The following is a 14236-nucleotide window of genomic DNA, read 5'->3' on the forward strand; positions in this document are numbered from 1 at the left end:
ATTTCCTTCCACAGCTTTTGATGTTTCTACTATTCACCACATAACTATATACAGTTGTCGTTTATGTTAGACGTGACAACTCTGATACAACTGCTGGTAAACATTTCGGGATGTGATGTCGTGATCCAAGAAACTCTTTTCATCCCGACGTTTCGTCCAGGACTGCGCTGGTCATCTTCATCTTCAGAGGCGCTCCAGCTCTGAGTCTGGCCAACTGACTGGTCGGACGTCCGAGAGCGACATATATATACTATAGGAAAGGGGGGCGTGATTAAAGTAACACGTGATGAACAGAGATAATCCATGTCAAAGACAAAACTTAACTATGGATTGTCGTCATGTCAAAGATAAAGTTATCTAGCGATTCTGAAGAGTCACTGTCCACGTGTCACTAACTTTCATTGTCTCCTCTTTTCTATAAAAATTATCCTGATGCTTATAAATTTCAGTGGCCTCTCTGCATAGTCTTGGTTAATAATATGACGTTGTAGATGAAATTTCTGTTTCACAAAACTTCACTTCGTGGTTTCCTGACTGAAGACCATGCTCTGCTACAGCTGATTTCTCTATTGTTCCAAGTCGGCATATACTTTTGTGCTCTTTTAGCCGTGTATTTACGCTCCTCTTGCTAGTCGCAATATAAACTTTACCACACGTACACGGAATTTTGTGTATACCACATGTCGACAGAGGAGGACGTCTATCTTTCAAAGATAGGAGTACTCGACTGATTTTCTTTGTTGGTCTTCAGAGGTGCTCCACGTCTGAGTCTGTCCAACTGACTGGTCGGACGTCCATGTTTCTGTAAAATTTTACCGATCTCATTTGTTACTTTTTTTAAGAAAAAGGAGAGAAACTGTATTTTTCTGTCCTTGTGGTTCATCCTCGTCCTTCGTGCTTCTGTTCCTTGATCGCAAAATTCTCTTTACCTCTTTCCCTGAGTAGCCATTTTTCTCGAAGGCCTGCTTCAAAACTTTTATTTCAGTATCCAGGTCTTCCAATGTACATATCCGCTCAGCACTATCGACATGATTTTTAATGACAGCTCTCTTTTGTTTTGGATAGTTATAGGAGTTTTTATGCAAATACCACTCGGTACGTGTTACTTTCCGAAAATCTTTATGTTCCAAACTTCCGTCGGACCGTCCCAAAACTAAAACATCCAAGAGAGATATTCTATTATCATTTTTCATTTCCATGGTGAACTGGATTTTTGGATTAATTCTATTTAGATGATCACGGAATGCGTCCAAAGCCTTTGTACCATGGGACCAAATCACAAAAGTATCATCTGCAAACTGATAGCAGTGAGATGGTTTCTTAATTGCTTTGCCTAGGACAATTGTTCGAATTTCTCCTTATTGAAATTAGCGATCGCAGGACCTAATGGGTTACACACTGCTACACCGTCAAGTTGCTCATAAAATTCATCGTCCCACTGGAACTGACTCGATGTAATGCTATGTCTAAAAAGAGCAGTCGAATCTCCTGTGAAAATATCCGTTATGGAAATCATAACTTCGTTAACTGGAATCATAGTTAATAAAGACACTATACCAAAATTTACAGTAATAACTTCAGGAGCCAGAATTAGTCCTTCAAGTTTCTCAATAAAATGACGCGAGTCTTTTATATATGCGTCAGTTTCCCAATATATGGTTTTAAACGAGTTGCTAGATATCGCGCTATTTCGTACGTGGGAGAATTGATGGCATTACGTATGGGTCACAAAGTAAAACCTATTCTATGAATTTTGGGTACACCACACAGTCTAGAACATATAGCTTCACTCTTCAACAAAACTCTTTTACCTTCTTTTTGAGTAGAGGTAGATGACTTAATCATATTATTTTTTTTCCTCAGTAACCTGGCTATAGGGTCCATCGTAAGTTTTTGTACTGTCCTGAGGTTAAAAGACTAAAAATTTTGCTTCGATAGCCCTTTGTATTTACAACAACAGTAGTATTTCTTTTACTAGCAGGAATAACCAGTATCTTTTCATCTGCTTTTAAATTTTTGAGAGCCTTCCTCTCATCTTTTGTTAAATTAATTTCCAAAGGTTTACTGTAGCATAAGACACTGGTTGTTTAGATTCGAATTGCTTCTGCAGTTTCCTTGGGGAAATTTGGTATACCTGCTTCATATTATCAATAATATCTTCAACTGGTATTCTGTTATGTGTTATAGCGTAGTTTCCTCCTTTTGCAAGGACGGAAATGTCGTCTTGAGATAACACCCTCTCCGACTTGTTAACAACAGTATCAGACAGCGCCGTATTGCTTGCAACTGTTACATTAGTTTGTGACTTTCCGAACTTTTTTTTGTGTCTAGAGTATTCGTTTCCATCATAGCTTCCATAGATGTAAACGTAGGGTAATCTATTTTATTCCTACCTGTACTTTACATACAAGGAATAAATGCAGTTTCAGTAACGTACGGTCAACAGAATCGATCTCTCGTCTTGTGTAATGTATCCTTTCTCGGAGCAGTGCTCTTTCTGTACAATCATAAATCCGATGCACCCGAGCTGTCAGAAACATCCTCTTCAGCTTTAAAAAGTTCAGTATAGAAGACGAGTCTCTACAACGTAACAAGAAGGTTAAAATACAAATTAAATGTGATCTCATCTTTTGTAAAAATTCCACACGTCTGCCTGATTTCGAGAAATCCCCCCCCCCCTCCATAGATTCTTCTGATCATAGAATGAAGGCTTTCACGACCGGATGACATAACTGCTGGTAAACCAAGAAACCCTTCTGTTCCCGATGTTTCATCCAGGACTGCATTGGACATATTCAGAGGCGCTCCTCCGCTGTCTTGACGACTGACTGGTCGGACGTTCGAGAGCGACATATATACTGTAGGAAAGGGAGCGTGGTCGAAGTAACACGTGATGAGCAGAGATAATCCTTTTCAAAGATAAAACTTAACTATCGATTTTCGGCAACAGAAATTTTATCTACGACGTCAAATTATTATCCACGACTATGCAGAAATGCTATTGAAATTTTTAAAAGCATCAGGATAATTTTTATAGAAATGAAGAGGCAATGAAACTTAGTGACATATGGACAATAGCGCTGCAGAATCGATAGAAATTTTATCTTCGACAAGAAGACAATCGTTAGTTAAGTTTTATTTTTGACAAGGATTATCTCTGCTCTTCACGTGTTACTTCGACCACGCCCCCTTTCCCCCTTTCCTACAGTATATATGTCGCTCTCGGACGCTTGACCAGTCAGTCGGCAAGACTCACCCGAGGAGAGCCTCTGAAGATATCCAACGCAGTCCTGAACGAAAGGTCGGGAACAGAAGAGTTTCTTGGACAACGACCTCACACCCCGAAAGGTTTGACAGCAGTTATGTCATCCGATCGTGAAAGACTTCATTCTATAACCTGTGACACAATCAATGCAGTTTAGTCTTTACGGGTTTCATCCTGCATAAGGTCGCAGTGCGAGCGCGACTTTTCGGAGTGGCTGTTATTTCAGTTACCTACAAAAAAGAGGGCTGACAACAGATAAAACTGCTTTTGAGCCATTCTGCATTCAGTCCACAATTCACAGTCCTGTAACACTGAACAAAAACTCAAGCACTTTCTTTGTCAACGTCATGAATTAGCCGTCAATAATGGAGAAATCAAGTCATTGTCAAAAAATAAAAACACTTGGAGATTGAGATTTTCACTGTGCAGAGGAGTGTGCGCTGATATGAAACTTCCTGGCAGATTAAAACTGTGTGCCCGACCGAGAATCGAACTCGGGACCTTTGTCTTTCGCGGGCAAGTGCTCTACCATCCTTTTTTTTTTTTTTTTTAAATCTCATTTTGTTCGTTTTCGTTCTTTGTATCTGCTCTGGGCGGACGTCGAAAGACACCCGTTTCAGTTCGTTGTTGATCCATTAACTCAGTTTTTTTTATATCAGAGAGCAGCTAGCCCTCTGACCGAACACGCTGAGCTACCGTGCCGGCTAATAACATCGATGGTCATCATTCCCCTAGAACTTAGAACTACTTAAACCTAACTAACCTAAGAACATCACACAACACCCAGCCATCACGAGGCAGAGAAAATCCCTGACCCCACCGGGAATCGAACCCGAGCATCTGAGCTACCGAAACACGACTCAGCCCAGTACTCAGCGCTCTACTTTACAGGAGAGCTTCTGCGAAGTTTGGAAGGTAGGAGACGAGATACTGGCAGAAGTAAAGCTGTGAGTAGCGGGTGTGAGTCGTGCTTCGGTAGCTCAGATGGTAGAGCGCTTGCCCGCGATAGGCAAAGATCCCGAGTTCGTGTATCGGTCGGGCACACAGTCTTAATCTGCCAGGAAGTTTCAACTTGGAAGATGTTTAGAATTATTTAAGAACAAGTGACAATAAATTATTAACAAAATAATACTGGTGGGCAATATTTATGATTCTGCGGAAAGCAAACCATGTTGGTATTTTATTTATGTATATAGGTGGACAATACTGATGGTTGTTTGAACTTTATACACAATATTATTTCACAGCTAAAATGTAATCACTAATAATAATGTTACTGATGTCGTGATGTAATGGTGATGCTGGTGATATATGAAAATAGTCACGCCCATGACGGAGGAGTAATGAGAGTATGACTACGAAACGATTCGGAAACATAGATGGCGACTAAATTCAGTAGGTTGGAGAAAGTGGGAGGAGAGAAATGGGTAATGTCTGGTGGCGCCTGAGATTATTTTGGGGAAAAATGATTTATGTCAGGACGGATTTTACTGCTGGGAAGTGGAAATCGATTGAAATTCTGGCAGGAGGAGATGCATAAAGCTTTGAAGGTGCATGAAAGGATATAGCAGTTCAGCAGAGTACCTGTATTGTTGATTAGTGTTTGCAATGTTGGGAATGGGTACTTGGTTTCGCGATTGATGCATTTCTTCCGAATTAGGTGTAGTAAGAGAGGATTGTGAGGAAAGGGCTTGAGTTGGGATAGCCAGACGATTTCGGAAGGCGAGGCAGAGTGCATGTCTTTCCAGGATCTCAAGGCCTTTGTAGAATTTGGGACTTGGGGGGGGGGGAGTCAGAGATCGAGGCAGTGTGGTGTAGGTGAGGGTGGGATGGAAGAGGGACTTATAGATGAAGATAATCATAGGAGAACCCTGTTGTTTGCTTTAGACGGTTTCGAACTTCGAATACGATGATAATGAGGTGTGCAATCCAAGTTAGTTTTCTCTCGACTGTTAGTCCTAAATCACTTTGTGAGTCGGATGGGTGGGTTGCTTGTAGTTGGAAAGATGGAAATTTGGACGACGCTACCGCCGAGCGGCCGGCGTATCAAGTCCGTCTCCTTATATGCGGTGGATACCGGCAGCGGGCATTTCAGTCTCAAAACGGCCGACCCGCAACATTTTAACAACAGCTGATGTTTTACGTAGCTAGGAACTCGCGTCCGTCGTTCACCACGACTCTAAGTGACGCAAGATGATGCTCTTCCGTCTTATTGCTTCGAGGGCTCGATGCCAAACTGCGCTGAGAGCAAAACCTTATCTTGATACAGATTTGCCGACAGCCTTCTCGCTTGACTGGGACTGCATTATTAAGGAGACAGTTGTGATACGAACGTCGGCGAATGTTCTTAAACAGGATGAGGGTTTGCTCTCAGCGCAGCTTGGCAGCCAGCCTTCGAAGCAATAGGACCGGCCGGCCGTAGTGGACGACCGGTTCTAGGCGCTACAGTCTGGAACAGCGCGACTCCTACGGTCGCAGGTTCGAATCCTGCCTCGGGCATGTATGTGTGTGATGTCCTTAGGTTAGTTAAGTTTAAGTAGTTCTAAGATCTAGGGGACTGATGACGTCAGACGTTAAGACCCATAGTGCTCAGAGCCATTTGAACCTTAGAACGAGAGGGACAGCATTCTGCTGCCAGTAGAGTAGCGCTGAAAAAAAAAAAGGTTCAAATGGCTCTGAGCACTATGGGACTTAACTTCTGAGGTCATCAGTCCCCTAGAACTTAGAACTACTTAAACGTAACTAACCTAAGGACATCACACACACCCATGCCCGAGGCAGTACCTGCGACCGGACCGGTCGCGTGGTTCCAGACTGTAGCACCTAGAACCGATTGGCCACCCCGGCCGACGCAGCGCTGGAAGACGAAGGCGAGTTGCAAGCTACGTTAACAATTAGATGGGCAGGTATTAAACTGAGGTGGGGCGGACATCGTGAGATTTAAATGCTCGCCTCCGTAACGCACCTCGTATAAGACCTCACTGAGGACCTCTACACGCCCATTTGTGTAGGCTATGTGACATTGTGAGTATTATGGTTTTCTTTTAGTGGCATTTGTTCAGTGAGTGTTTGGAAATAAATAGATTCGAATATGTGTAAGAAATAGCAGGTTGTGCTGCTGTTGGCTATAGTGCTAACAAAGCTGAAACAAAACGGACTGGAGAAGGCTCCTCTCGCAATGCAAGGTTTCAAAGGTTTGGGCTGTCGTAATTCATTACAAAAGATGCTGTTAGTGTTGTAAATGCTGTAATACTATCTCGTCATTTCTAAGAAACTAATTTTCCTTTTAATCTGCTACTCTCCCTAAATTTAAAACCGAAGGAGTGCTTAAAACTGATGCTTTACATCGTGCAATTTGCCTTAAGTAGCGTGAGTCATACCACAGCGCATACAACAGAAGATGGGGCGGAATAATACATGTACTTCACCGTCCCCCACCCCCTCCCTCCCAGCACGATATTTTTCAAAAGCAATTTCACTTTTTTTAGTATTATATGCGAAAGAAGACACCGTTGAAAGAATATATCCAATCTTAAGTAATTGCAAAATGGCTTTGAGCACTATGGGACTTAACTGCTGAGGTCATCAGTCCCCTAGAACTTAGAACTACTTAAACCTAACTAACCTAAGGACATCACACACATCCATGCCCAAGGCAGGATTCAAACCGATGACCGTAGCTTTCGCGCGTTTGCAGACTGTAGGCCTAGAACCGCTCGGCCACCCTGGCCGGCAAGTAATAGCACATTCTGAAAGTTATTGTATAACATTAAATGCTTTACGGGATTTACTAAAGTGCCAGAAAATCAAATACTTGTATTATTCAATACAGAGACAATATTCCAATTTTAATGAAAGTGTTTAAGGCAATTCATGAATACTGTCTTTTTTTAAAAAAATGCAAATGAACGATGGTAAGAAAATATTTAATACAAAATGTATTACAGTTTTGACAGTAAAGAAATGTATTTGGATCACTATGTGATGAACTTCGTAAGACGAATTTACTTTATGCTCTTGGCAGCGTATTTAATTATCGCTTCTGACTCTGTGGCAAATTACATTTTTATTCCCAGTTTTCATAATTTTTCGTTTGTGTTTTCAATGTTTTTAAGGTTTGAAAAATAAATTTAATAATAGCGTGTGTTTAATATGCTATTTGTTTACATTTGCAGGATTTAGTTTGGAAAAATTAGGCAGCCTTATCTGCTAGTTAAAGGGCATTTGAAACGACAGTGTCAATATATCAGCTCAGTTATTTTAAACTTAAGACGGATACAAAATAAAAATTACTTTATATAGATCTTATTTTCGAATATAACCTTTCTCACTACCAATTTAGAGAATTATTTACTCGTTTCCAACATTCACTTTGAAAAAAACCTACAAAAAAGGACTATATTATGCGCTTTTAGAGCTTTGTGCTTCTTTCCATTTCATAGTTCTTTGAGGTTCTTTAATTCAACAGTACCTGTTTAAGAGCTGGAAAAAATGCAGAATGTAGCAGAAAGTATCGAACTGTAGAATAATACCGATACGAGTATCATTATTTCACAAAGAACAAAACCATCCCGCAAATAAACGCGTAAATACGCGGCCCACTTGTTGTAGCGCCCTTCCTTCAGTCGGTAGCAACTAAGACCGCTTGTTGACCAACTTTACTGTTTCTACAAATCTCGGTAAGCCAGAAAATGGAAGGAGAGCGTTAGGCTGGAAAAAACCGACGGGAAAGACCAATACCGAAGAACCGATGTTTTTCGATATTGGTATGACAGATTTTATTCGTTTTTTACTAGTAACAGACTTTTCACTAATAACAGACTTACTTTAGTAGCAGTGCAAATATTTTTGGTTTTTAAACAAAACTCTTTTTTATCGAGAAATGTTCACTTTTAAAATTTCCACTGATCTGAAATATTGCTTATAGTAGGAACTGGGAAACTGAATCAGCACTACTTTTATAACAACAGCAACAGTTAGAAACTAACGACAAACACATGACATAAGAATCGCTACTGTATTGCAGAAACAATGGTACACCTGTTGCCGCGTGTGGCATGGACGTACAAGGTGCGGCAGAACCGACTAAACAGTTTCTATCGATTACTGCTGGGGCTGTGGTGGGGGTAGGCAGTTGCACGTGCTCTGTCTTTGTTCAGCCGTTGACCCCATTTCAGTAACCAACATAGTCTGGACCGGTACACATCGTGGTTTTGTCCTTCGCACCTATTATGAAAACAACAGATCTGTGATTGCTACTCAACGAACTTCTCGGTGACAGTTCAACATTACACCTCTGCAACGCAAATTGGATGAGATTGTTGAAGAACATGGATTGGGGGACTTGTGGTTCCAACAAGATGGAGCTACTGCTCACACAGCTCGAATTTCACTTGATGTTTTGAGAGAAATGTTTCCTGGGCACCTCGTCTCTTTGGAGGAGGAACTTAGTGTTTAACGTCCCGTCGACCACGGGGTCATTAGAGACGGAGCCCAATCTCGGGTGAGGGAAGGAAATCGGCCGTGCCCTTTCAAAGGAACCATCCCGGCATTTGCCTGAAGCGATTTAGGGAAATCACGGAAAACCTAAATCAGTATGGCCGGAGACGGGATTGAACCGTCCTCCTCCCGAATGCGAGTCCAGTGTGCTAACCACTGAGCCACCTCGCTCGGTCTTCTCTTTGAGGGGGGATGTGGGGTTGCCTGAGCGGTCACCAGAATTCAGCATTTTTGGCTACTTTTTTGGGGGATATCTGGAGTAAAAAGTTTTCAAAAGTCGTTCTCAGACCCTACCAGATTTAAAAGAGCTGATTATTGACGAATTGAATGCCATACCCCGTTGTATACGTGAAACTACAGGGATCGTCTACAACAATGTATTGATACATCTTGATGACATTAGTTTGAAGACTAAATGAATGTGAAATCGTATATTGTACTAATTTAGAAAATAAAAACATTTTTCACTATACATCCAGATTTACTTTTTGTTGCTCCTTAAAACTGCTTAGTCGGTTCTGCTGCCGCACTTTGTACTTGTGCAAGTGCATAGTGCAAGGCCTGTGCGCCCCCCCCCCCCCCCCGGTCCCCCCTCGCTGGTCCATATGGTGGTGTCCGGTGTAGTCTTGGAACATAAGATGTATTGCACAATGAAACCATCGCTAGTTGGAGTTATTTTACGAAGAGCAGTGAAAAACATGTATTGCGCTCCAATTGGTTGAAAACATTAAAAACAGCAGAAGGCACAAGAAATTTGCAACACCATATGCCGAGAATCATCTAAAATATTTCTAGGAAGAAAGAGGAAATTTAATGGATATACCTATAACTTTAAGGTCGTGCTATAAACTTAGGATAAAAACTGAACTCTTATTTTTGGCTATACTTTAGGGTGAAATACTGATACCATCCAAAGGTGACAATGCAAGAAAGTGATCAACTTGCCATCTTTCGCTCTCGATGTCGCCGCGTCTGTCTCCTTCACCTTCGCAGTTTTTGCTGGTGAAACTGAGACCAATTTCTGCAGTAAACTCAACCCCATATTGATCACATCCACCAGAATTTTTCGATCATTGTTCGAAGTCTACGATTATTACTGGAAATAATAGCAACAAAGCAACCGAAATTTGGCTGTTTTGTTGTTGTTGTTGTGGTCTTCAGTCCTGAGATTGGTTTCATGCAGCTCTCCATGCTAATCTATCCTGTGCAAGCTTCTTCATCTCCCAGTACCAACAGCAACCTACATCCTTCTGAATCTGTTTAGTGTATCCTCTACGATTTTTACCCTCCACGCTGCCCTCCAGTACTAAATTGGTAATTCTTTGATGCCTCAGAATATGTCCTACCAGCCGATCCCTTCTTCTAGTCAAGTTGTGTCACAAATTTCTCTTCTCCCTCATTCTATTCAATACCTCTTCATTAGTTATGTGATCTACCTACCTAATATTCAGCATTCTTCTGTAGCATCACATTTCGAAAGCTTCTTATTCTCTTCTTGTCCAAACTACGTATCGTCCACGTTTCACTTCTATACATGGCTACATTCCATGCAAATATTTTCAGAAACGTCTTCCTAACACTTAAATCTATACCTGAGGTTAACAAATTTCTCTTCTTCAGAAACGCTTTCCTTGTCATTGCCAGTCTACATTTTTTATCCTCTCTGCTTCGACCATGATCAGTTATTTTGCTCCCCAAATAGCAAAACTCATTTACTACTTTAAGCGGTTCATTTCCTAATTTAATTCACTCAGCATCACCCGATTTAATTCGACTGCATTCCACCAAAAACCAATTGTATCAGCAATGACCGCCATGTCTAAGAGAGACTAGCTATTCCAAAAGGTCGTGTCACACTGCAATCTTATGCTGCAAAAAATAATAAATAACTAAATAAATAAATAAAAAACGAAAATTTTCTTAGGTTAACTTAACTATCGTGTTCAGGTGACATATAGACGATGAGTCAATAAGGACTCAACAACTTTGGAGTGATATAGAAATTCATTGAGGTAACTTACAGAATCGGTAGGTGTGTCATTTTGTAGCAGCCAGCCTCAAGTTTGAATCAAACAGTGCACCAGTACCCCTTTTCGTCAGTAGATGTGCCATTTTGTAGCAACAACGTCAATTTTGATTCACATCAGTACCCCACTCCGCCACCAGGAGCGCCAGCGTAGTGCACAATTTGTTCGCATGATCACCTCGTTCCTCGGACTTGACGCCAGTGGATTTATTTCTCTGGGCTTTCATTAAAGACCATGTGTATGGTCCTCTCCTAGCAAACAATTTAGCCGACCAGAAAAATCGTATCTATGCTGCCAGGGCGCAAGTTACGCCAGGTTCGCTACAACGAGTGTGGAAAGAAATTGACTACCGGTGGGATTTTTGCCGAACCACAAATAGTACTCACATCGAACTGGAGTTACACTTGACAATTTTATATAGAACTTGAATCTGTGTGCTCCAAAATGACATGTCTGCCGATTCTGCATGTTTTCTTAATAAAGTTGTGCAGAGTTCCAAATTTGTGAGGTAATTTTTGATGCACACTCTACCGTGGATGTACTGTAAAACATAAGGCTTGCTGGTACGACGTAAAAGAGTTTTTAATAGCCACAGTGTTGACAGGATTGCCATATAAATAATGAGAGAGAAAGACTCTAAGTTTCTGGAAGAGCCAGAATGTTATCGAGCAAAGCAGCAAGAGCAAGAGAAGTGCGTACCCTCGGTCCTGAGGCTGCGTATCTGCGTCTCGAGCGGGCGGAAGGCGCTGAGCGGCAGGTTCTCCAGGTAGTTGCGGCTCAGGTCGAGCAGGCGCAGCTTCTTGAGCGGCCGGAAGGCGTCGCTGGCCACGGCCGAGATCCAGTTGCCGTACAGGTGGAGCTCCGCCAGGTTGGCCAGGTGCCGGAACGTGTGCTTGCCCACGCGCGTCACCTGCCACAGAAGCATCGTCGTGTGGGTGTGTGTGACTCGCAATTCTGAGGCCGGGGAATTACCTTCTGCACAAAGAAGAAAATAAGTTGTCGTGGTACTTTGAGCAATACTGGTGCTTATTTAACGAATTATCAGTGGCTTTCTCTTCACGTAAGTACCGTTTAAAATAAAATGTAAAACAAAAACAATATCACAACTAATTAAACTATATGTTTCCAGAGATTTTTCCGAGTCTCAAAGACGTATGATGTGTAGACTGAAGGGAAAAATGAAGATTTCTATCAAGGCCAGGATTCGAACCCGGATCTCCAACTAACTAGGTAGATGTGCAAACCATTACGACAACATGGCACAGTGGCTTTGCACAAGTGCACAGGCAACCCTAACACGCCTCCCTCCTCAATCCAGTTTGCCAGTCAGGCCTCAGGCCACTTGGTTTTCCCTCTCAGCTTGAACGGCATTGCAAATGATCTCAACAGTACTGGAATGGCACCTCAGTATGGAACGTAGTGGGGGATCCTCCTTGAATCCCAGGTTCAGGTACTGTTATCATATGAAACTATATGGTTCCAGAGACCTTTCCCAGTCTCAAATATCTATGCAGATGTACAGTTTTCTTTAAATAAAGTACGTTTCCCTGCGTTTGAGGCAGGATGCCCCTTTTGATCGATGGTGAGGTGCTTTTAATACATGTGTGCATTCCCTTTACGTGGTTAAGCCAAGTATTAGACATATTTATGCGATCGGGAATGCTCAGTAGCAGCAAGGCTACATGTACATTTGACAATTAAGCATCAGCAAGGAGTATCAGTGATGAAATCATAGGAGGCAATGTTGTGCAACCTTAGTAGGGACAAGATCCGACTATTCGGGAGTATGATCTTACAATCTGAGACGGTGTTCCGAGACAAACTTCCGTCACAATGTCTGCAAACCTGGCGTCAGATCCGCCTAGCAACAGCGATCTGAATGGCCATTAGCTGAAAGTTTGCATATATAGGAAACGAGAGAAGTGTCCTTCATGGCAGAGGGAGAAAGTTGGGGTGGTCTCTGTTGTCATTCGGGAAGGCAGGGCGAGGTAGTCGCGAGGAGCCTCTCAAAACGCACAGTCGAGTAAACGGGGCGGCTCTAAAAGAATGGTCGCGAGCGAATATTTCAGCAGTTAAACAAGCTACAAAGTGAAGTTATTAGTTATCAGAACGCCACGTGTCGTGGGGTCTACGATTATGTAAAGTCAGAAAACGGTGTTAATGTGTGTAAAGGGTCGAATATAACGGGGTAGTCCAGAGCCGCCATATTGCAAACACTGATTCTATGACGGATGTGACAAAGCAATTTCTGCATTAAAACAAGTATTGTACAAACGTTGTTGACAATTAACAACTGCCATTCTTAAACACTCCTCTTCAGTAGGATCACCACTTACTTGAAATCTGGCGACTGAGCGTTACTACTGTGCGACGAGGGACTTACAGCAAGACACCAGGTTAGTGATACCAGCCAGAGAAGTACTTCCCTCTCGCTACAATGCCACAGAGGGTGTTGTACGCAGTTCTAATAGAGATGGACTGCCTCTACAACACTGTTCTCGTTTAGGGTGAAAACTAAAGGGGCTGAGGCGTGAAATGGTGTATGTTTGAGGAGGGAGGTGTGCTAGAGTAGCCCTTACAGTTGTGCAAAGCCACTGTGCAAGGGTGGTGTAGTGGTTAGCGCATCTCCGAGTGAGCAGGGAGGGTTCGAATGTTGCCTTTGCTGCAAATCTTCATTCGTCGCTTCAATATTAAGACAAATTTATGTTTTTATGAAAGCCTGTACTTTAATGTACTTTACAACGTAATTTCCACCCACGTTAATGCACTTATTGTATCGTATGACTCGCTTCTGAAATCGATGCTCACAGAAGTCACAATTTTTTATCAGTACTGTACTGATGTTTTGGTTCTATCATCTTCCTAGTAGAATTGTCCGGAAAGATGTTTCTTTCTCTACAACAAATGGTAGGTAAGGATTATACGGAGATCGACAAAATGGTTCCCCACCTTATTACTGAGATTGATAAAATGGTTCCCCACCCTATTCAGGGTTATACGGACACTGGTAGAACAGTTCCTCACCAAACAATAGGATGAGGTCCTGAGTACGATGAACGACATGTGCACAAGAATTGTGCAGCGATACGATTCCTCTACGGAGCAAGCACATGATTTTTCAGACCGGATCTGTTAGCTGGTACTTCAGTTTCTTTTATGTGCTCAGTTCCTCCATTCCTACGACTGTTATTTTGATTCCGGTGCAGTGCGAACTATCCATCTTGCTTCCATAGAGGCAATTTGGATTAAAAGCTTATTCCATTTCATTCTACACAAAACCTCTAGAGAAAAGTCATTGGATTGGCTAAACGATTGACATTCTGCAACTCAATCAGCATATGTGGAACCCAGTGTGTGCACAGTTTCCGATGGCGCAACCGTTCACGTCTTGAAACCTGAGGGATGGCAGAAAACAATGACAGAATCGTGTAGCGTATGTCTTCAC

At 42.1% G+C, this 14236-nt stretch overlaps 1 protein-coding gene across 1 annotated transcript in view; it reads right to left on the reverse strand.

Moving 5' to 3' along the window:
• Window positions 1-14236, reverse strand: part of LOC126278882 (protein artichoke) — a 513902-nt gene that overhangs the window by 123886 nt on the left and 375780 nt on the right. The window contains exon 5 of the mRNA XM_049979157.1: window positions 11491-11701. Coding sequence (XP_049835114.1) covers window positions 11491-11701 — 211 coding nt within the window. The remainder of the gene's footprint in view (window positions 1-11490; window positions 11702-14236) is intronic.

This window comes from Schistocerca gregaria, chromosome 6, assembly GCF_023897955.1.
Source record: "Schistocerca gregaria isolate iqSchGreg1 chromosome 6, iqSchGreg1.2, whole genome shotgun sequence".
Classification (NCBI taxonomy): Eukaryota; Metazoa; Arthropoda; class Insecta; order Orthoptera; family Acrididae; genus Schistocerca; species Schistocerca gregaria.